Below are 20,852 nucleotides of genomic sequence, written 5' to 3' on the forward strand. Positions count from 1 at the left end.
TCCCTGGGTTAGGGTAAAAGCTAGAACTTGCTGCCCCACCTTTGTACATCTCTTAAGCGGGGGTGCCTTCAGTTTTTTAATACCCCTTGCCAGTTCTTCCTCTTGCACGAGGTCCTGGACATAGGCCACAGGCTCATATGTAACGTTAAAGTCTCCAGCTGCAATTAAAAATGTCCCTGTATCTGAGTCGTCTAAAAGATTGGTCAAAAGAGCTACTGTGTTAGATTACTGATTTTGTTTTTTAAACAATTATATATATTGATTAGTCTTATGGAAAACTCCCCTTTTAGAGATATGAGGTCAATGCCTAGTATATCAGCTAACTCGATATTTAGTCTAATGACTTTGCAGGCCAGGCTTGTCCTAACCCAAATGAGTAGACATCCGGAAGGTCGGCCTGCTGGTGAGGGTCTGGCTTGAATGCTAAAGTTGGTGTACCCTACTGTAAAAATTCATCTATTAGATTAGCCCAGTTGGAATACAACAGTTCGGGCTTTGGCCCTGCAACGTTTCAGGAAATGATTTTTAATTGGTCTTTGAGATTTGTAAACACCTGTAATGTAGGGTCTCAACTCGCTCTTCTGTACCATGGGTTTGGATCATGTTCTGAATAAACATAGCCTTGTGATGGGTAATTTGTATGTTAAGTGAGGTATTAGCTCCAGGGGATCTGGTCCTCTGTGGATGTCTTGTTAATTATTTGACTGAATTCTTTTTGTGTTCTGTGGGACCCCTTATATGTCAATCTAAGCAGTCAAGTTTGGTTAAGGGCTGAAACCTATTATTAGTTGTTAGTACGGGAGTATGGTGGCCCTGGGGATAAATCTGTGTTGGGCAATGGGGGCTTGGTGTAATTACACAGTAGTGCATGAGGTGACTCAAATGAGGCAGCGGGGGTCCCTTTTGTGTTCACTGGTCAATACGTGGATGATCAGGGACTGGCCCTGAAATCAAAAATCCCCGACCTCCACCTGCTCACCTAAATCACCAATGGCTTAGCTGCCTCATGCAAATGATGGGTTTGTTGATGTTTGCCAGCAGGGTTCAAAGGGAGAAGGGAGGGCAAGGAAGGGGTGAAAAGAGTGTTAAAAACATCACCCGCTTTATGATAATGAAGGGCTAAAACTACTTGAAACTAGCAAATCAGAAAGAAACCAACAGACAGGGACAAGAACAAGGCTGGAGCAAGATGAGAAAGGCGCTGCTGTTGATATAACCTTAAGGCACATAGCTCCATGTGCCCCTAGGAAAATTGACTCCCTTGGGCTTGGGCAAGGTCACCCATGTTAAAGGCTGAACCCTCACCAAACTCATGTAGTCATACTGTAGTATATCTAGAGTAAATCTAGTTCACTTATCTGGTTAGACCATATCACATCATTCTTCATACAATTGATTCATTTTGATTCCTAAGCATGCAACACTTGTGAATTAGAGATGTGCATGAAGGTGCCCCTTGACCAACATCCTCTTAAGCGATGAGCAATGGTAGACCCGCATTTATATTTTTACCTGAACCATCATGTAGTATGTTCAGTGGAGAATCTTCAATTGCATTATTCAAAAACCCAACCTCAGTGAGACTTTGCTTGGGTTCATCAATGGCTTCTACCACAAACTCTCATTAGCGCTGCCTATTTCTTTTTCCCGGCTCTTCTACATGTCCATTAGATCTATCTGTGTGTTCATCTTCAGGGTGACATATGTGCTTGATTTTACCTCCTTTCCATCCTGCTTTCAAACAGTCTGCATGCACTTCAGCTGTGATTCCAGCTGATTACATTACTGATACTCTAGAATGGCTTGAGGAGGGTATTGAATCCTGAAATAGTAATGTCAGTTACAAACCACATGTTGTACAGATACACCTTAGCAGTACTAACCAACAAACAAATCACTGTATTTTGTGAACATGATTACAACACATCATTACTTTTGTAGACAGGGACCCATGTTAGAGTATATGTAAAACAGCTCAATACCACATATTATTATTCATTGCAACAGGTGTGTAAATACAGTGCAGAATCACATAACTTGGCCAATTTAAAATATGTAGCAGAACAGGTATAGCGAACACTTGTTATTTAACATACATTTCAGCTTTCCTTTTCATCCATCCCTCCAAAATTGTCCCACAAGGATCCACCTTCAGCCCGACCCTGTTCAACATCTACATGGCACCGCTCACAGCCATCGTCAGAGCACACGGACTCAACATCACATCATACGCAGGCGACACCCAATTCATCCTCTCCCTATCTAACTAAACCAACATCACCAAATGCAGCTTTCAAGATGGAATGGAAGCCATTGCCTATTGGATGAAGAGCAGCTGCCTTCAACTCAACACGGACAAAACAGACATACTCATCATGGGCCCACACCCCAACGCCCGGAATGACACCTGGTGGCCCCCTGCCCTCAGGGATCCCTCCGCTCCCACGCACGCAACCTCTGGATCATCCTGGACTCCGAACTTCAAATGGACCGTCAGGTCAACGCCATCACCTCTACCTGCTACCACACCCTTCGCCTGCTCTGCAAGACCTTCAAGTGGATTCTCCCCAAACACAGGAAAACGGTCACTCACGCCCTCATGAGTAGCAGACTGGACTACAGCAACGCACTCTACACCTTTATCAACAAGAACCTCACCGGAAACTCCAGAACGTCCAGAACGCCACCGCCAGACTTGTCCTCAACCTACCACGTCACTGTCACATCAGCCAACACCTACGGACCCTACATTGGCTTCCCATCGAGAAGAGAATCACTTTCAAGCTTCTCACCCACACACACAAGGCCCTCCACAACGCCGGACCCACCAACCTGAAGCACTGGCTTGTGTTCCATTCTCCCCTGCGCTCTCTCTGCCTCGCAACTTTACCTCGGATCAAGAAAAGCAGAACAGGAGGGCACTCCTTCTCCCTCCTTGCTGCCAAGGCATGGAACTCACTACCTCTCCACCTCTGACAGACTGCTTCGCTCCCCAAGTTCCTAAAAGACCTCAAGATGGAACTCAGTGAACCTGCAGGAGATGCAGAACACCCGCCCCCCACCCCGCTCAGCGCCTTGAGACCCGTTCCGGGTGAGTAGCTCGCAATATACAAACCCCCTGACTGAATGATTGATTTAACCCATCTGCACTTTGAAATAAACTATGATGGCAAAAGAATTTATGAAAGCTTGTTACTCATAATATATTTGGCAAGCCAAATAGTATTTATTCTGGAAAAGTGGATGTAACAATATACATGACATCAGGATAAAGAAAACCCCTTTAAGCATTTTAGAAGAAATAAAAACTGCTTCAACCAAAGTTGTGAAGTTGAAATGAATGAACAAAACCTGTCACTCATTATGCTCGATTCCTAAATCACCTCTAATACAGAAGATCATGGCATTCTACCAGGAGGATGAAAAGATTAATGTGCACAAATTGGGATGAAGCTAGCAGTAAAGTTGAATTTCTAAAATTAATTAAATGCATTTAATTTTATGTGAATTACATTTGGGAAATGTGGAATATTAATGGTATTTAAATTTTAAATAAAATTGAAATTTGAACGTGTTTTAAATAGTGTGAATCTAACTACAATGCAATGAAGCGCTGTACAGGAGACAATGTATGTAGGTGAGAAGAAATACAACTTTTTGGGATGGGGAGGGTGGTGATGGCGACAAAGTGAATAGGTTTAGAAAGCTAATAGTAGGATGAATGGAAAGCATAAGAGATGGGGGACTGATGAAGTGGGGGCACCTTATATTAAATGGTGGTGGGGCAGTGAAGTGATGGAGCTCTTCTTGAAGAGATGGTTCTTCAGCTCCTTCCAGAACTGGAACAGTGATCTGACTGCTGGATTTGATTTGGGGTGTTGATCCAAACTTTTTGACGCAAATTAGGTGTCGGTGTGCCATCCCTTCTTTTTCTTATTGGTGTTCCACATTTGCAGCCTGGAGACTGATCTCCTGCATGTTGTTTGTGTTTTGTTGGAGGTTCTGTTCTTGGTTGCAAATGTATGGAAGGATGTTGGTATTGACAGTCTTGTAAATGATGCAGCTGATGTTGAATATTATGCGTCAGGCGTGATAATCACTTGTTTGTGCAGCATCAATTGCATGTTTAAAGAAAGGACCACCAAACATATCTGTTCTCATTGTTTCTCCTGCAGACGAACCCTGACATTTATGACCTACGTTTCACCCCAGCATACAGAAGCTCTGTAAGTGGTATTCAAAATAATTCAAAGTTAATATTTGTGATACTTTATGTTGATTAACTTGAATTATGTGTAAGGAGCAATAAGATTTCCCCAATGTTAGCACCACGTTGCATATGTCATAAAAAAACAGAATGTGGGGTTTTCATGTGGGAAACTAAGCCATTTCTCTACGTTGAGCACTAAGTGGCACCGGTCACAAAATCAAGACACACTCATTATATTATTAAGTACCTTTTACAGGTCACAGTGTTTTCATATAGTTTGGGAGTTCAGCGATAACTTTGTAGATAGAAATTAAAGTATATTTTATTATGGAAGGCACTTGTCTTTCCTTTACTTTGCTTAGCTCAGTTCATACAATAGCAATATTCATGCTTTAGCTGCTGCTATTATGTGGAAGGAAGACCTTCAAACACATCCATTTCTGCCATACCTCAATCCAAGATATCTTTAGCAGGTGGACAGAAAGATTAGTAAAATAATGTTTGATGGAAACACAGAAATACATGACCATCAAGCTCAATTGTGAGCGTTTAGTTGGTCCTGAGATCTCAAAGGATGAGTCAGGCCTGCACATATATTTTGAAGTTGATTTTTTTTAAGTTATTGCCGTAACTATCATTTATGTAAACTGCATTTAAATTGTGCATTTTCATAAACTACTTTGTAATAATCCAGAATCCTAAGAAGAGAGCCTCAGGACACAGAGCTTCTTCCCAGTCCAGCTCCAGTTCTTCAAGCAGCAGCAGTAGCAGTGCCTCCAATGCCAGAAGATCTCAGAGGGTAGGTGCTGCACTAAAATAGATCCATATTACATTATCCCCCTATGTGGGAAAACTTGGGAGTGCTCCTTTTCAGATTCTGCAAATTCACAAACTATTACAAACATGCTGTGTTTCAAGGCAATGCCCACATTGCTAGAAGCAAACAAGTTTTATGATTAAAAATATCTACAACACACCACTTTGAAACTGGATTTATCTGCTGGGACCATCAAATTAGGGAATTCTGTACCACTCTATCACTGAAAAGTGCATACTCTCAATTCTTTTTAACTATAAGCTCAAAAAGGTTCTACAAAAATGTGCTTTGAAGTTGGATTGCTTCCTACTTTGGTGAAACTGGATTGTGTTACATGAAAACCGATCTGTTGATTGGTTAACGTTGTCTGTCAGCGAAGTACATATGATCTTATGTTATTTCCGTTTTGCTTTGAAAAGTATCATACTTGGACTTGCTTCTGATCAGCATCTGCTGTCTGGTACATCTTACCTATTACACACCCTGCTGTTTACTTTGCATGTCTATGAATCTATAAACTGCCAGCCTCCATTTAACTAAGGTGTTACCATTTTCAGATTTTAAGTGATTTACAAAATGCATTCCCTCATTATTCTGAAAGGACATTATTGCTGGACACTTGTCGGTAATGGATCCCTGATTTGTAATTGCCATTTCACTGCCATGCATTGTTATGGTCTGTCTTGCTCCTGCCTCTGTAAAACAAGGACATATATATATATAATTAGAGCTAGGAATTAGTGTTATGAATAGCAAATAAATTGATAGATTTGATCTTTCTCAATACCAAACCACAGAACCCCATACCGTTCATAATGAATGAAGATAATGCATTGTAATTGCTCTGTTCACATATGACGATTCATTACTGGTGGCCTTTGTGCAGTCCTGATGTTGCAGTATAAGTGTTCTATGCACAGTCGACAAGATGTGGGAGTCTTCTGTAGGTCAAAGAGACACTGGATTAGCTATCTGCCCATAGCCCTAGATAACACGTTACTATGTTTTTCTTAATCCAGATAATGCATTCATGTTCTGTACATATTCCAAAGCATGCATAAATGCTTCATAAGCGACAAACAAAAAAATCATGAGTGGTATGCTTGAATTAATTTCAGCCACTGGTTATTACTCTAGCTGCAGTCCAGTCCATAGTTTAGCCAGCTTTGCCCGTCTAGACAGAGACCAGTCATATGCAAATCACACTGGGGTCCTGCTCCAGTAGATATAGGTCACTTTGAGCAACAATGCCAGGTCCCATACAGATGGGGACAAGCACCCCAAGACATGTTACAAGCTATGTGTGACATCAATCCAATAACACAGTTGTTTGGGAACTTATGACTGAGTTTACCCATTGCACTTAGGGTGCCTCTCTTAGCTTCCGCTCTGGCTGGTGTCGCATGTTGAGAAGAAAATATTTGATTATTACAAGGCCCAGTTCATTTCAAGTGATACATTCAAGTAAGGCACTTATCACGTTTTATTTTTACTGTAAACCATCTTGACAATGCAGTGTTGTCTACAACAAACTCAGGGAGGAGTCTTTCTGCACTGAAGTAGAAGACATCTTCATGTTCAATATGAAAAATTAGAGAAATCAAAGCAATAATTCCCTCTGCAACACAGGAGAAGAAGTCCTTATGCTGCATAAAATAAACTAGAGAAGGGATGTTTGTTTCTATGAAAAGCATCCACTGATATCGAAAGGTAAATCTGATGCAAATTGTATCCTATGAAACGTTAAGGTAGATCATTTTCAATGATAAACAGGCTAGGATGTGTTTTATTCAACAAAGCAGAGAAGGTGCAACTGTTCTCTTTAAAAAAATAGAATAAACTAGATGAAACATCAGTGTCCCCTACAAGAGACTATAGTTTATGAGTTATTCAATAACAAGTGCATCAGGCTTCATGCTTCTTGATTGTCTCTAGGTCGAGAAAGCTTGCAATCACTAGAGGCAGAGGCTTAGAAGAGAGGACTTTTCAGAGTCCCACAGATGGTGGGGAAATTTCTAAAGACTGTGCAATTGCAATTTGGAACGCACGGAATATGTTTCCTATGATGGACTGTGGTAGTCGAGGCATTATGAGTTCTCGGGGCTCTGCTATACAGCATAAGTACAAGCAATTGCGTTATACACAAGCTGGCCGAGCAATTTATTGCAATTCCCATCTATGGAAAACAAAAATGTTTGCATACGCCCCTTTTTTCTTATTATATTGCAAGGTTTTCCTCTGAGCAGGGTGCCCCATGTTTAATAGAGCTAAGGCAGTGGTTCCCAAACTGTGCACCGTGGCTCCCTGGGGAGCCGTCAAACATAGCCAGGGGAGCCGCGCACCAAGGACTTTAATGCATTTAATGTTGAAGGGTCTGTTGGCTTCAGTTAAACTAATTAGACTTAAACGCATGATGTCGATGATTTGTAAGTGACATGCCTAAAGTTGTAAATGTAGTACTTAATTGATGGCATGTCGAGGGAGATTGCTTCTATATTTCACTGAATCCCCACGTTCCAACACTTCCAAAGTAAGTGGAAAATGCCGGATTTATTTTGTTAGACTCGTTAATAGTTTTGTTTTGTTCCAAATGCATTTTACACCAATGCAAGTTATCAGGAAAGTAAAGTTGTCCTGTCTATTAAACACACTAAGTATTGTTAAGTATTGCCATTTGCACTTGAACCATAAGTACTTCCGGTACACACATTTCCAGACAGGCCTGCTCTCTCCTTGAGCACAGGCAAGTAAAACACCACACATGGCATAATGCCAACATTTGGAAGCAAGAAAGAGGGACGTTTAAAAAAAAAAAAAAAGAGGAATTTATTTTACTTGCCTTGATTTGGAGGCAATATTAGGGAGGAGACAGCAAAAATAAAGCAGTATGTTTAAAAAAAATCGCGAGTCACCCTCCTGAGAACAGGTGTGTTGGCACGTATGACATGAGTAGAAATGGAAGGGCATGCAAATATTCTTCAAGCACAGAAACACTTTGGCAATGGGGCCTACATGCATAGGGGTGCTATCTAGCACTGTAAGTGGTATCAAGTTTGAAAGGGTACTCTAAAAAACGCATGGGCAAAGAAGTGTAACTAGGAATATTTTATTAGAGGCACCGCCTTAGTAATACGAAACACCGTGCATATATGATTATGAAACCTTTATCAGCTTCATCCCAATTATTTTCAGGGAGAAAAATGCAAGTACTTCCCTGGCTGGGCTTACATTCCCCCAAACTCCAAAAAAAAGTAACAGTGCTGAGCCACGGGCAAAGGCCAGTGGGTCAAGGGAGCCATGGTTCGAAAAAGTTTGGGAACCACTGAGCTAAGGTGTTGTCTGAACAAACATCCACTTTAGGAAGTGCCTGTGCATCCCGCCTGACAATAGAACTGGTGCAGAGTTTTCAGGTCTCCATTTTAATAGTTATCTCCACTTTTGTCACATGCCTCTAGCCTGCATTTATGGGAGACAACAAGCCCCCAGTGCTGGCTGTTACTGCTCAAGCTGTGAGAAATGACAACAAGAAACAAGGATACCAGGTGATCGTGTACGCCGACTACCACACCTCCAAGCCCCAGATCCAGGCCTATGCAGTAGAAATCGCCGCCTCCAGTAGATGGCGCGCTTGTGCAAATGCAATTGTTGTCAACTCTCATCAAGCACAGGTGAGGCCGGGGGAGCAGACGACACAGGGAAATTAACATCTCCTCTGTATATAATACATCAAATTTAATATATGTAATTTCTTACATTATGAATAGGCCTACCTGAAATGGGGTCAGAATTGCATGGACTACAAAATTGCTGCAAAGGCTCAAACTGGTCACTTTGGCAGTCAACCGGGCCTGAGGCTGAAGGTGGAGTGGCCAAAAATTCCATCAAAACTGAAATCGGCTGGAAAATGGTAATATTTCTACATTACGTAAGAATTTACTAATTGTATATATTCAGGAAAAGCAAGAAATGCTAAATTCTGAGGTAGACACCAACATGTTATTTCCCCAAGTGACTTACACATTAGCACTATAGAAGGTCTCAATCCAACCTGTAGTTTAAGTAGTGTTAAGCAGGATGATAGGTCTTAGGAGTACAGAAAATAAAACTGGGTATTCAAAATGTTTTATGTTACAATGCTGCAGAATAGACATCTTACATGATATTCAGCCCCAAAGTTCAAAACGTACCCAACATATGACACAAATAACCAGCATGCCTAGACATTTGATGCTTGATGTTAGTCTCCACTAACCTGTACTAGCAATGCAGCTTTACCTGAAGGTCATCTTCAAGCTTATTTAGACCTTTTTCTCTTGAGTAGTTTTTCGGCGACCTGGCTTATGAATAGATCGAGGTAAACCGTTAAGAGAAGAGGTCTTTTTACACTCATTTACTTGGTGCATGTATCTCATTCAGCTGCCAAACCAATCCCTTAATATACCAATATTCAAAAGAAGGCATGTTTTCTAACGTATAAAAACATGAATTCAATTCTTTCAACATGCATATATATCCCTAAATTAAAAGGCCTTTAATCCATGCACCATCTTAGCCTATTTTATTTTTTATCACAAAACATACCTAATCATCTATCAAGCATATCAAACATGATGCTCACTCATCAGATGTTCAGTGCCTTTAACAAACCCTCCACAGCAGCACCTTCACTGACAGCACAGAAATCCGTGCCTGGTGGATTATGATTGCTGCATCTGCTGGGGTGTCCCCTGCTAGGAGTGTGGAGGCCAGAGCGTCTGCTGACCTGGTGGGCTGGCAGGCCACACTCTACACTCCAAAGGAATCCCTGGAATGATCTAACTCACCAGTGATGGCACTGGAGACGTGAGCTGTGCCGAAGGGCTGGAGAAGTGATTGCCAAAGGCTATAATAGTACAGAACATGCACTTGAATGATTGACTGAAAGATACACAGACCGCAAACTCTCAAGCTACCATAAATGACTCCCTACAATTAGTTCAACTCGTTTTTTTTTATAAACCAAGCAAAACTCACACATTAAAAAGCATGATAAGCTAGTTAAAATTCCCCTAGAACTCTGAGCACTGTAGTACGGAAACACATAATTTCTTGTTTCACCTAAAGGAGTAAAGCAGCATCAGATATTACTGTTTCTTCAATTATGCAGGGCTGCACAGTTTGTCCCAGGAGCTGCACTTGTCGCTGGGTTCTCTGAAAAGATGCAGAAAAATCCCTCTAAGAAAGCAACAGTCGTCCTCTCTCTAAGCTCTCCAAGATCCATTGATGCAGTTATGCAGGTTCCAAGGGTAAATATTACAGTTACTGACAGTAACTCTTGTCAATCTATGTAAATGGTGGAGCCAGCCTCATGTAATGACTTTTTCTGTTTACTCTGCAGCTCACACTTTATTACAGATCCATTCAGCTTCCAGTTGCGATCCCTGCTGCCCACCCTACACAGATCTCAACCCTTCAGTCCCCCAGCTGGAATATTTTTACTGAAGCCCCTAAGTACCTGCTGGACAACCTTAGAGGTAAACACCTGGGAATATTATATCTATATATTCCTTTGCTCTCGAATGTATATCTGGAATTGATCCATGCCAGAACATGCCACACATTTAAGTAAAAATCCTTATAACATAAAATTGCAAAATGTAGATTATATACATTTATTCCTAATAACAATTATTAGTTCATAGAATATAAAATCACTAAGCACAAGTCCCTATAAAATGTGGTGCTCTGTCTGATTATTTTAATGTCATTATTTAAAAATATTGGTTTTTAAACATTGAAACGCTCAAATATCAGGCACTCTAATATTATAATCTCATACAATGGTCTAGGCATGAGCTTTGAAATTAGCAGTAAATACAGGATTTTAACGAGGCATGTTCTAATCCATGCAACCATGACTTTGCAATGGCAACATAAATGAGTATCCAGGAAGGAGAAAATGTGCACTCATTTACCTGAAATGACATAAATAAAATCGGGAAACAGCAATTACAAAACGGCCATTACTACAAAGTCATTACCATGCGTATGCCTTTAGCACTCAGGCCTTTACCATGAATGTGCCTATACCACGCATGCCTTTACCATGAATGTGTCTATACTACGAATGCCTTTACCATGAATGTGCCTTTACCATGAATGTGCCTTTACCATGCATGCCTTTACCATGAATGTGCCTTTACCACACATGCCTTTACCATGAATGCGCATTTACCAGGAATGTGCCTTTACCACGCATGCCTTTACACACATTCTGTTCTTACAGCATGAATGATAAAGGCAAATGCATGGTAAAGGTTTAGACATGTGTATGGTAAAGGTAAATCCATAGTACTGCACTGAAATACAGACCCCCACACACACCCACACACTTACTGGCTGACGGGTAGATTTTTCATTCATTAGCCGTCCGAATTGCACTTGAGGAGATACGATGCCTCAGCACCACTGTTATCTTCACTCACAAAGCTGCGAGGGTATGAGTAGGAGGTAGGAAATAACGAATGCGCATGGAGGCAGACCGAGGCGTGTTGGAATGCTTGCCTCCCCCAACAAGAATTAACGTAGAGCAGCGCAAGCATGCGGAGCAATGTGCTACCTCAGTTACGTGGGTGTTCAGGGAGAAGCGTCAGCACGCGAACAGGAAGTGAGTGCTAATAATCTGAAATGAAGGACCGTCGAAGCCAGTGTTTTTAAAAGCACCCTAACTTGAGTGCACTGCTGATGTGTAAAATCTCTTTTACTGCTTGGTTTTACCCTTGAGTAATTTACATTTTGTGGAAGGGAGTGCACAATGGAGCAACAGATTGGACTGCAAGAGCTATTGCACGTTTAAGATTCACCCTTCCCAGCTGGGACACTGTGTCTGTTTGCCAGCCTAATAGACTCCCACATACAAATTAGCTAATGTCACTCATTTCCAGTGACACTTCTCGTGAGCACATCATCCTTTGGTCCAAAGCCATGACATATGAATGCAACCTAGAGAGCTGATGTGACTCCATAAAGGCACAACACAGTAAAGCAGTACCGCAATTTTGAGGTAAAAGTATACGCACTAATGGTATGCATGGTTACTGTATGTGTGGTAGTGGCACTTTTAATATGTGCTTAAGAATGTATATGTAATGACATGCTTGGTAATGGGTTGTGTGGCAGTGGGTCATGCGTGGTAGTGTACGCTTTGTAAAGGCATGCGTGGTGAACACATGCCCTGTTCCATGATACAACCAATAAAATCAGGTTTGTATAGTGAGGGACTTGGTGTTGATGGTAGGACCAAATATTTAAACATGGATGCCAGTTAGTAGTAACAACCGCTACACTTCACTTTCCCTTTGGTAACCTTGATCTCAGGCATCATGAGGTCAGAGGTAGGAATACTACATAGGCTCAGTTTGTCATTTCCAATCCTAGCATTTCCTGATCATTTCCTGATCAGCAAATAGGATGTCGTTGAAGAGCTAAGTCTGAGAAAGGGATCTATGCAGCAACATCAGCTTTTAAAACGTGTCCTGTCACTTCCAGTACTCATTGCATTATCATTAATCAATGTCCTGTTTTTAGAGTTTCTGTTATTCTCACTGTAAGGTGTCGAAATATAATTATTTGAGCTTTTATTAAATATTTCTTAGGTCTCTGCACGATTTCCAAAGACACAATCACTACTTTCAATGATGTCGCTTTTAACTACTCGATGCCCAGAAGCTGCTACCATGTCCTGGCCCAAGACTGCAGTCCTGATCTGAACTTCCTGGTGATGGTGAAGAAAGTCAAAGAGTCTTCTGAACAAAAGGCCATCAATGTCAAACTTGGCAGCTAGTGAGTATTTCAGTCTTACAAGCTGAATGTTCAAAAGTGTGTATCCGTGGTGTTACCCTTAGATGTTAATCTCTCCAAACCAGTAGAAATGTGTTCCTTGTTTGTTTTGTTCTGTGACACGATCGTCTAATGATAATTATGAATAAACAGATTACAGAGGTGATTGACTTTATGGTTGCCAACAAGTTGTATGATATATAAAAGTTTACATAGATTATTGTGTTTGAACTATTCAAACATCAGTATCTTATAAACAGTAGGTATTGCCTAGTTATCTGGCCTAAAGAAGAAAAGTTATCAGAACTGAATTCTAGGTTGGGGAGGCAGAAAACAAACTTTGTCAATATCTTGGCCAAAGTTGGCAATGTTTTTTCCACAAATTTGAGTTAAGTTGCTTGCAGAGGCTTGTGCTGGAATCAGGCAAGAGATTATTTTAGAAGTGTCAGAGGGCTCCTCAAAGGTGTATTTCTGTTTATTGGAAGAGTCACTAATTACACAGAAAACAAAATGCTAAAAAAAAATATTTCTGATGTAGCCAGTCCTTTTCTAAACACTTCTTTAGCATGACCATTGAATGATCCCTTCCATTTGTGTGCAGCCAGTGGGATTTGACTTTGGCCTGTGCTGAATCATGAGAGTACTATGGAGCAGAAACTCATTTAGAAGTCAAAGGGGCATGGTTATCAAATGCCTTTATTATCCACTTTGCGAAAAGCAGACATTGAGACTCAGCTGAATTCTGTTTTCTAAAACTAGTCTCATTAAAGGACTTGGCAATAGCAGTTAATATTGCTGTATTCACAGCAAGGGATCCTAATAGTATAGGAAGTCCGTTTTTCCTCAGGGAACAATAACCAGAATTGAATAAAATGTTGGTCTTATGGGGTGAGGGAGGAAATGACAGAAGGTTTACCTAATGACAATTTATAGACATGTTCTTACGCATATTGTATCACATGTGTGGGTACATGCATTGATTGTATTAGATTATTTGTGTACATTCATTCAAAATATGCCCTTTGGCGCTCATCTGAGCTTTCTGTAACCTGAGTGCTCTGTATTGGGTTATTACTGCAGAGGTGATGCAACACCAGACAACATGTGATCAGCTTGTCTCTACTGGGAGCATGTTCACGTTTTATATTGCTATGTCCGTTTGCCATTTAAAAGACAATTTTTATTGATTACTAAAGCTACTTTGTACAACGTTCATATCCAGTAACATTTGTTTTGTGGAACAGAGTGTCAAGGGTCTCGGTTCAGTGGGCAGCAAACTCTATATTACATTTTACCTGCAGGATGTTTATGTTGGTCTGTTTGCAATGATTTGTTTTCAAGTTTCGACTCTAAGAGTAGCTGCTCACTTCACTAAATGTATGTCTCAATTAGTGAGAAATGACTATTTTGGCAGTAATGTTGTCAGTGAGCTATGAACTGATTGGTATGCCTCCTGAAGTTCACCATCTTGAAATAGAGGCGCCCCCATTCTGAATTTGGCCATTTAAACACTGACAGTGTGACAAAATATTCATGAAAAGGGGGATCTGGCATATGTGTCAAGCAGCCTAGACTTCTGCAGTAAATAAAAGCATAGTAAAACACTGACACTTGCTTACTGACCAAGACCAGTCAGATCCTAAAATGCAACGGATGTTAAATTAATAGCAATGATACAACAATACAAAACAGGCTGTAAGATGGAAGGTGATCCATCATGCAGACCCAGTCTGATGCCCACCCCTTGCCAGAGAACAAGAATGTTGTGTGGGTAGTGAGTAAAGTCCACTCTCTGGGTGAAAAATGAGATGTAAGTCTCTAGGGAGTCGAATCAGATGGTGCAAGATTATTTCTTGTGAACGTGCACCTGGCCTAAGGGATTTCTTGATTTGTCTGAAGTATATGTCAGGGAAATCCTGAAAAATGCATAATCTGTTCTTCTTCTTCAGCGATATTGACATGTACCCATCTGCTGACTCCATTAAGCTGACGATAAATGGCATTGAAGTGAACAGTCTGCCATATGAATCACATTCTGGTAGGTGACAGAATGTATTGGATGCATCAATAATCAAACAATCAATTCAATCACATCTGAAATAAGGACCCATTTAACTGTCAGGGATCTACCCAGTTATTCAGTTACAGCTGAGAAGTTGGTATGACTCGTTTGATTCCATTATGAGATGAAGCTAGCAGTTGTTGCAGCGGTATCATCACTATCAGCATCATGCAATAATGCTCAGTTAAGATTATTGAAGAATCCTATAGCTTTCTATTCCCCTTCTATGTGTAAATGCATTCAGATTCTTTTCTGGCCCCTTCCCCTGCTCTCCCCTGCTCTCTCCCTGCTCTCCCTGTCCTTTCATTTGACGCTGCTCTCTTCCCTTGCTTGCCACCAACTTTGTCTATGAACTCAAATGGTATAAACGTGTCACAAAATGGCAATCTAGTTCTGTAAAACACATACAAAGTGTAATATTAGTGGTGCAGATTACATTGGTTGTTGGTCCTACAATGAGTACAGTATGTACATTCCAATATTCCTTGGACCTTTTGGGGGTTGCCTAACCATTATCAGGCAGAATCCAGGTAATCCATGCAGTTGTACTATTCCAAGACCCCCCCTACTCCCAAAACTGTACCCGTTTGAGTTTTCACCACCCATAATACGTGTTTGCATTTGTAACATTTTTCTCTGGGAGGAATATTTTTCACATTTGAAAATGCCCCTAGGTATACCCCTTACTACTTACATTAAAAATGGGAGTGTTCCTTTTGCTCTCCTATGCCGAAAAGTGACTTTAATGTAATGTATATTTCCAGGGTGGAAAGCTAATTTCAAAATGTTCATTGCACTTTGTGCTTTCAAAAATCGAACATATTGCACACAACACTCAGGTTTCCCAAAGTAACAATGTTTACTTGGCAGTTAAGTAAATGATTTGTAACACAAATGAACAGCATTTATTTCACTCTTTTCTAGAAACAGTAAAAATTCTTTAATTGTGTTGATCACTTAAAAATTCTCACATTTTAAAGACATTAAACACTGACTTTTTGTGGTTAATCTAGTTGATCTACAGCACAGAGCTTGATCCTAAAATCTGTATTTGAATTTCCTCAAGGATACATGGATACCACCTTCTGACTTGATGACATGGAAATCATGTTTCCTTGCAACGTGTTAGGTTTGCTGAATTGTGATTCAAATACAAAAGTGGTTATGGTATCAGAATATTACGTTTTGAATAGTGACATGCAAAAATACAGTGACTATAATACAAACTAACAGAATATATTAAAGGTAAATAGGCATACAGATGCATAGATTTACTATAGTTAACTCCACAGGTAGTACCACGACAATACATATATATATATTCCAGAGATACAGAGACATAAAGTTAAGAAAAGGAACTCTACTCTTCCCATTAAATACCTGCTTACACAACATTCTGGGTGGCAATATTTTGGCCACAATATTTGCACGTGTACATTTTTTTGTAGTCATTATTCTGACACACAAGCACAAATGTCATGTTCCCTTTATTATGGAGTCAGACCTAACCAGGAATCGATAAGCCTTTACTGTTAGTCAATAAAGTGCAATGATTAGGCGTAGGACAGGCCTGTAATTATTTGAACAACTTTCTCTGGAGGCTGCATAAGCCTAGCACATGAACAGAAGGACCCTTCATGCATTTTAAGCATTTTAGCAGACTCGTTCCATTCTAAATAGATGTTTCAATTTAAAACTATATGTACAGTGCCTATTCATTAACAGATAAATCTCTAACTCTTCTTGGATCTATCTCAAGCACTTCAACCGCAATACACTTCTTTTGATTCCAGAACCGCATTTGAGGATTGAAAAGGAGACTGATGGGCTGATCCTGCTCGCACCTGACTTTGGCATTGAGAAGCTTCACTACAATGGAGTCACATGTCAGGTATTATGGTGCATTCCAGTGACTGCATGGTTGGCCATATTGGTAAGATTACATATATTTATATCAGAGGTCTCTTCCCTTCTTTATCATAAAGGTTAGACCAGCTTTGTGGATGAAGGGCAAGACGTGTGGTGTTTGTGGCCATCATGATGATGAGCGGGAACAGGAATATCAGATGCCTGATGGATTTGTTGCTAAAGATGAGGAGAGTTTTGTTCAATCTTGGATTACAGACGAATCATGTTCTATTCGGCAGTAATAAAAGGTTCAGAACTGGTGAGTTGACAAAACTGGTTCATTGGAGGAATACAATAACTCTAGCAGAGTGGCCATCATTTTATTGTACAAAGTCTACCATTTAGAATGGCAGAGAGACCCATCTATCCAATAACACATCTCTCTCAAGTAGTTTTAGCACATTTAGTTTCCTGGTATCTTCCAAGTCACTATTGAATATTTTACCTTGGTATGTTACCACATTTCATTTTGTCTCCATTTCCAAATAGTATCTAGATTGTCAAATGGTGATCATGATCTGTTTAATGGTAGTTTTTTAACATTATCACAATGCATCTTGTAGATTAAATGCTTGCATATTCCTTAAAATGTTGAGTAATACTCTCAAGGAGGAGCAAGGTTGTGCCGCCAGAGAAAGGATGTTGTTGCAAACGCCTATACACACACACACACCATGAACAAAAATTACTACACATACACACACATAAACACACTTACACACACCGAAATATAATTGCCAGCATCTTCTGTTTCCTAAAGGGATATAATATGACACTAAATATGTTTCTAAAAAATTTCAGATTTGAAAACTATTCATTGTATTGCTACAGATTCAACATTTGCGACATGGGATTCCGAATTGATACCAGTTCAGTATCTGGAAGGACTGTGTTGAGGGCATCCCATCCAATACCAGATTATAAGCATTGAAATTTAGCAAACCCCCACATTGGTGTGGTAACCATTCGCAAAAATAAAGTGGTCACATTCGGACCTCTACCCGTTTGTGAATTTAAAAAATCAAACACAATTAAATTCATCTTTTTAAATGCATCCCCATTTTCTTTAGGGAAAACAGCTATATTAAAAAAAATATATACTTTATTGAAAGGCAATCACAGACTTTGTGATATGCTGACCCCGGCAGGCCACCATCCTTGAGATGGCCTCATTGGAATGAGTCGCAATTTGTGACCTACCTTATAAATATTAATGAGGTTGAATTGCGACCCACTCTCAGTCTGAATTTTCCAACTAAAACTAATTATACAAAGATAAATTCAGAAAATGACATACTGCACTCAAAATTACTGATTGCAAACTGCAACCTGTTTTAAAAAAAAGTAAATAAAATATCTGGCCCTATAATTTCGTATCACCTTGGGTCTTCCCTCTGAACTTTGTTACATCACTTTGCCTGCCCTTCCCCGTGCCCATGTATCATCCATATAGAAATCGATCACACCCAATGAGACAAAGAACCAATGATGCCACAGCTCAGAGAAGCAAGTGACCATAGATGATTGTCTACCTATTTGGGTTTGAGTCCCTTCTTAGTGACGTTCTATTAGTTAGGCTCAGGGGATCCTAGGGAGGTGATATGTTCCCCAAGGCAGAGGGTTTTAAAGTTGATTGGCTGAAATGAGGTCCCATATATTGGTCAAGCGAAGAGGACTATCCAAGTATGGCTGATATGATGTAGGGTGGATTAATGGAAATATGTCCTCTGGACAATGCCAATGGACCTAGGCACTTACATATTGTTCTGCTTGCGATTCACCTACCCTGCAATTGATTAGACAGATGGGTGGGAGTGCAATTGAAATTCTGGTCTTTTTTGATTCATACTCCTAAAGAAATTGAGCTATTAGAAGATATAATCATGCAAATGTGGCCTTTATTGACTTTTACCTGTTTACTTATGAAGTAGCTTAAAATTGTTTTAACCCCTTCGCTGCGGCGTGAATTCTGCCGCAGCGCTGGGGGGGTTTGGGGGGTTTGCGGAGCCGCCATGCTCATGACGGAACCACGCCGTCATGAGTCACGGGCGAGCTGTGCTCATGACGGCGTGGTTCCGTCATGACTCCACCCACTTGCGCTAATCGCCCGCACAGGCGTCGAATCAGCGCCGCGTGGGATTGAACGTGTTAGTTAATCCCCAAATAATGAGATAATGGATAATGACACCCTTGGTAATGTTTTATCACATTCTACCAATAATTTGGGAGTTGACTGCTAAAAAACCAACATATACTCATATATGTGCCACCACTAACAACAAATGTATCTGTATTTCTTTAGGCCTCTTATGATAAACACTGTAAGGGCCTCAACATCAACCTGGCTGTTCCATGTTGACTAAACTCACTCTTTTTGTACAGATTCTACTCTGAACCCTGCTGGTAGTCTGAAGCGGGCACGCATTGAAGATTTTAGTGGCACAACATGATGCAGATGTGGAGAACTACAAAGCACTCCGCAGAACAACCACTCAGAGGATGAGATTTCTGCATCAATTTTTCACCAGTGTGCTATTTGTAATGATTCTTAATTTAAATCAACCCATGATGTGCCATTCCAACTAAAAAATGTAAACTTCCATGTAAATATATTATTCCCAAATAAACCATGCATTCAAAAATAATTCATTGCTTCACTTCAGTTCATAAGTCATTAATGTGTGAAAAGAATTTGACCTATTCTACAAAGAATCAGGATATGTTGAAATATTTTGCAGTGGCACTGGAGCTTGGGGTACAGGACCTGTTGGAGCACCAAAAGGAAGGTCTGCAGAATTATGGAATACAAACAGGACGCTTTAAAATGGTTCATTTTTCCTTCCAGAATTGAATCTATGTTCAAATACATACATTCAAATGTGAAGCACACTTTCCTTTTGCTGCTAATTCATTTATTAAAGAATATCTGTTTTTGTCTCTTCTTGGCTGCGTAGGACCATCATTCTGTAATCTGAATCCAAGTAATGCCTAACTGAAAATCAGGAGACTTGATAAGAATGTTCTAAAATTGATCTAAAACACACAGATGTTTGCCTCCTTACTAGACTTTAAGCATATTACAAAAAATATCACCTTCATGAGACTTACAAATGAGAAATTTCCTGTAAGTGTGTAAGTGTTAGGTACCCTAAATTTTAAGAAGCTCAAACACAAACCGCGTACAATAGTTGTGCAAGGTGATATGTACAGATGGCTACATTTTATAAAGCTCTTTCTCAGTAAAGATTGACACTACTGAAGATCCATAGCAAGAGCGATGTGGTGTCCTTGAATATTATACTATTTTTCTCTCCTGTGCCCTTAGTCTTTTCCATGGGTTTCAGCTTTTGAGAAGACTTAGAAGCAGTAGCATAAACCCACTTAGCTAGCATACAATTGCATGACACTATCAGCTAGATAATAGTAAGCTTCTAGGTTTCCAAACCTTGAGTCTGAGTTCTTCTTTAGAAATTGTGGGGCATATTATCAAGAACGACGTTAAAATTATCGCCGCTTTAGTGGCAGGAAACTGCCGCTAAAGCGTCGATAATGGGCTTGATAATATGCTCTATGGAATTCCCATTGAAGCCCATGTTCACAGCAGAACATGGGCTTCTATTGGAATTCACAAGGGCATATTATCAAGCCTATTATCACCGTTTTAGCAGCAGTTTCCTGCCGCTAAAGTGGCGATAATTTTATTGCCGATCTTGATAATATGCCCCCGTGTGTCATAAATGGATGGCCCAATTCACAGAAAAAGTCCTAAAATGAGAGATGTGTGGACTTAGTACAAGCATAGCAGACAGTGATGAATGTTCCTCTTTTTCACCAAATTCCTGTGTGTATGTTAAGAAAATACAGGATTTACGTAGATGTCACTCAAGGAAAATTAAAATGTCTCCCACTTTCAACGATTGTCAGAATGGCAGTGTGTGACAATTGATCCCTCTAAGAAAATTCTGAAATTCAGAAATGTTCTTCTTTACTTCTCTCCATCATTATTGTAGTGCATTGTGCTTTCTTGCCTCTGACCA

At 40.2% G+C, this 20,852-nt stretch overlaps 1 protein-coding gene across 1 annotated transcript in view; it reads left to right on the forward strand.

Annotated features, from left to right (window-relative positions):
* LOC146834632 (vitellogenin-A2-like) overlaps window positions 1–19,460 on the forward strand; it is a 64,091-nt gene extending 44,631 nt beyond the window's left edge. The window contains exons 24-34 of the mRNA XM_085602103.1: window positions 4,176–4,226; window positions 4,905–5,009; window positions 8,483–8,695; window positions 8,792–8,934; window positions 10,174–10,312; window positions 10,405–10,540; window positions 12,662–12,848; window positions 14,795–14,883; window positions 16,701–16,798; window positions 16,893–17,074; window positions 19,198–19,460. Coding sequence (XP_085458229.1) covers window positions 4,176–4,226; window positions 4,905–5,009; window positions 8,483–8,695; window positions 8,792–8,934; window positions 10,174–10,312; window positions 10,405–10,540; window positions 12,662–12,848; window positions 14,795–14,883; window positions 16,701–16,798; window positions 16,893–17,057 — 1,326 coding nt within the window. The 3' untranslated portion in view covers window positions 17,058–17,074; window positions 19,198–19,460. The remainder of the gene's footprint in view (window positions 1–4,175; window positions 4,227–4,904; window positions 5,010–8,482; window positions 8,696–8,791; window positions 8,935–10,173; window positions 10,313–10,404; window positions 10,541–12,661; window positions 12,849–14,794; window positions 14,884–16,700; window positions 16,799–16,892; window positions 17,075–19,197) is intronic.
* The last annotated feature ends 1,392 nt before the right edge of the window (window positions 19,461–20,852 follow it).

The sequence above is a fragment of the Triturus cristatus genome, chromosome 4_2 (assembly GCF_964204655.1).
Source record: "Triturus cristatus chromosome 4_2, aTriCri1.1, whole genome shotgun sequence".
Classification (NCBI taxonomy): domain Eukaryota; kingdom Metazoa; phylum Chordata; class Amphibia; order Caudata; family Salamandridae; genus Triturus; species Triturus cristatus.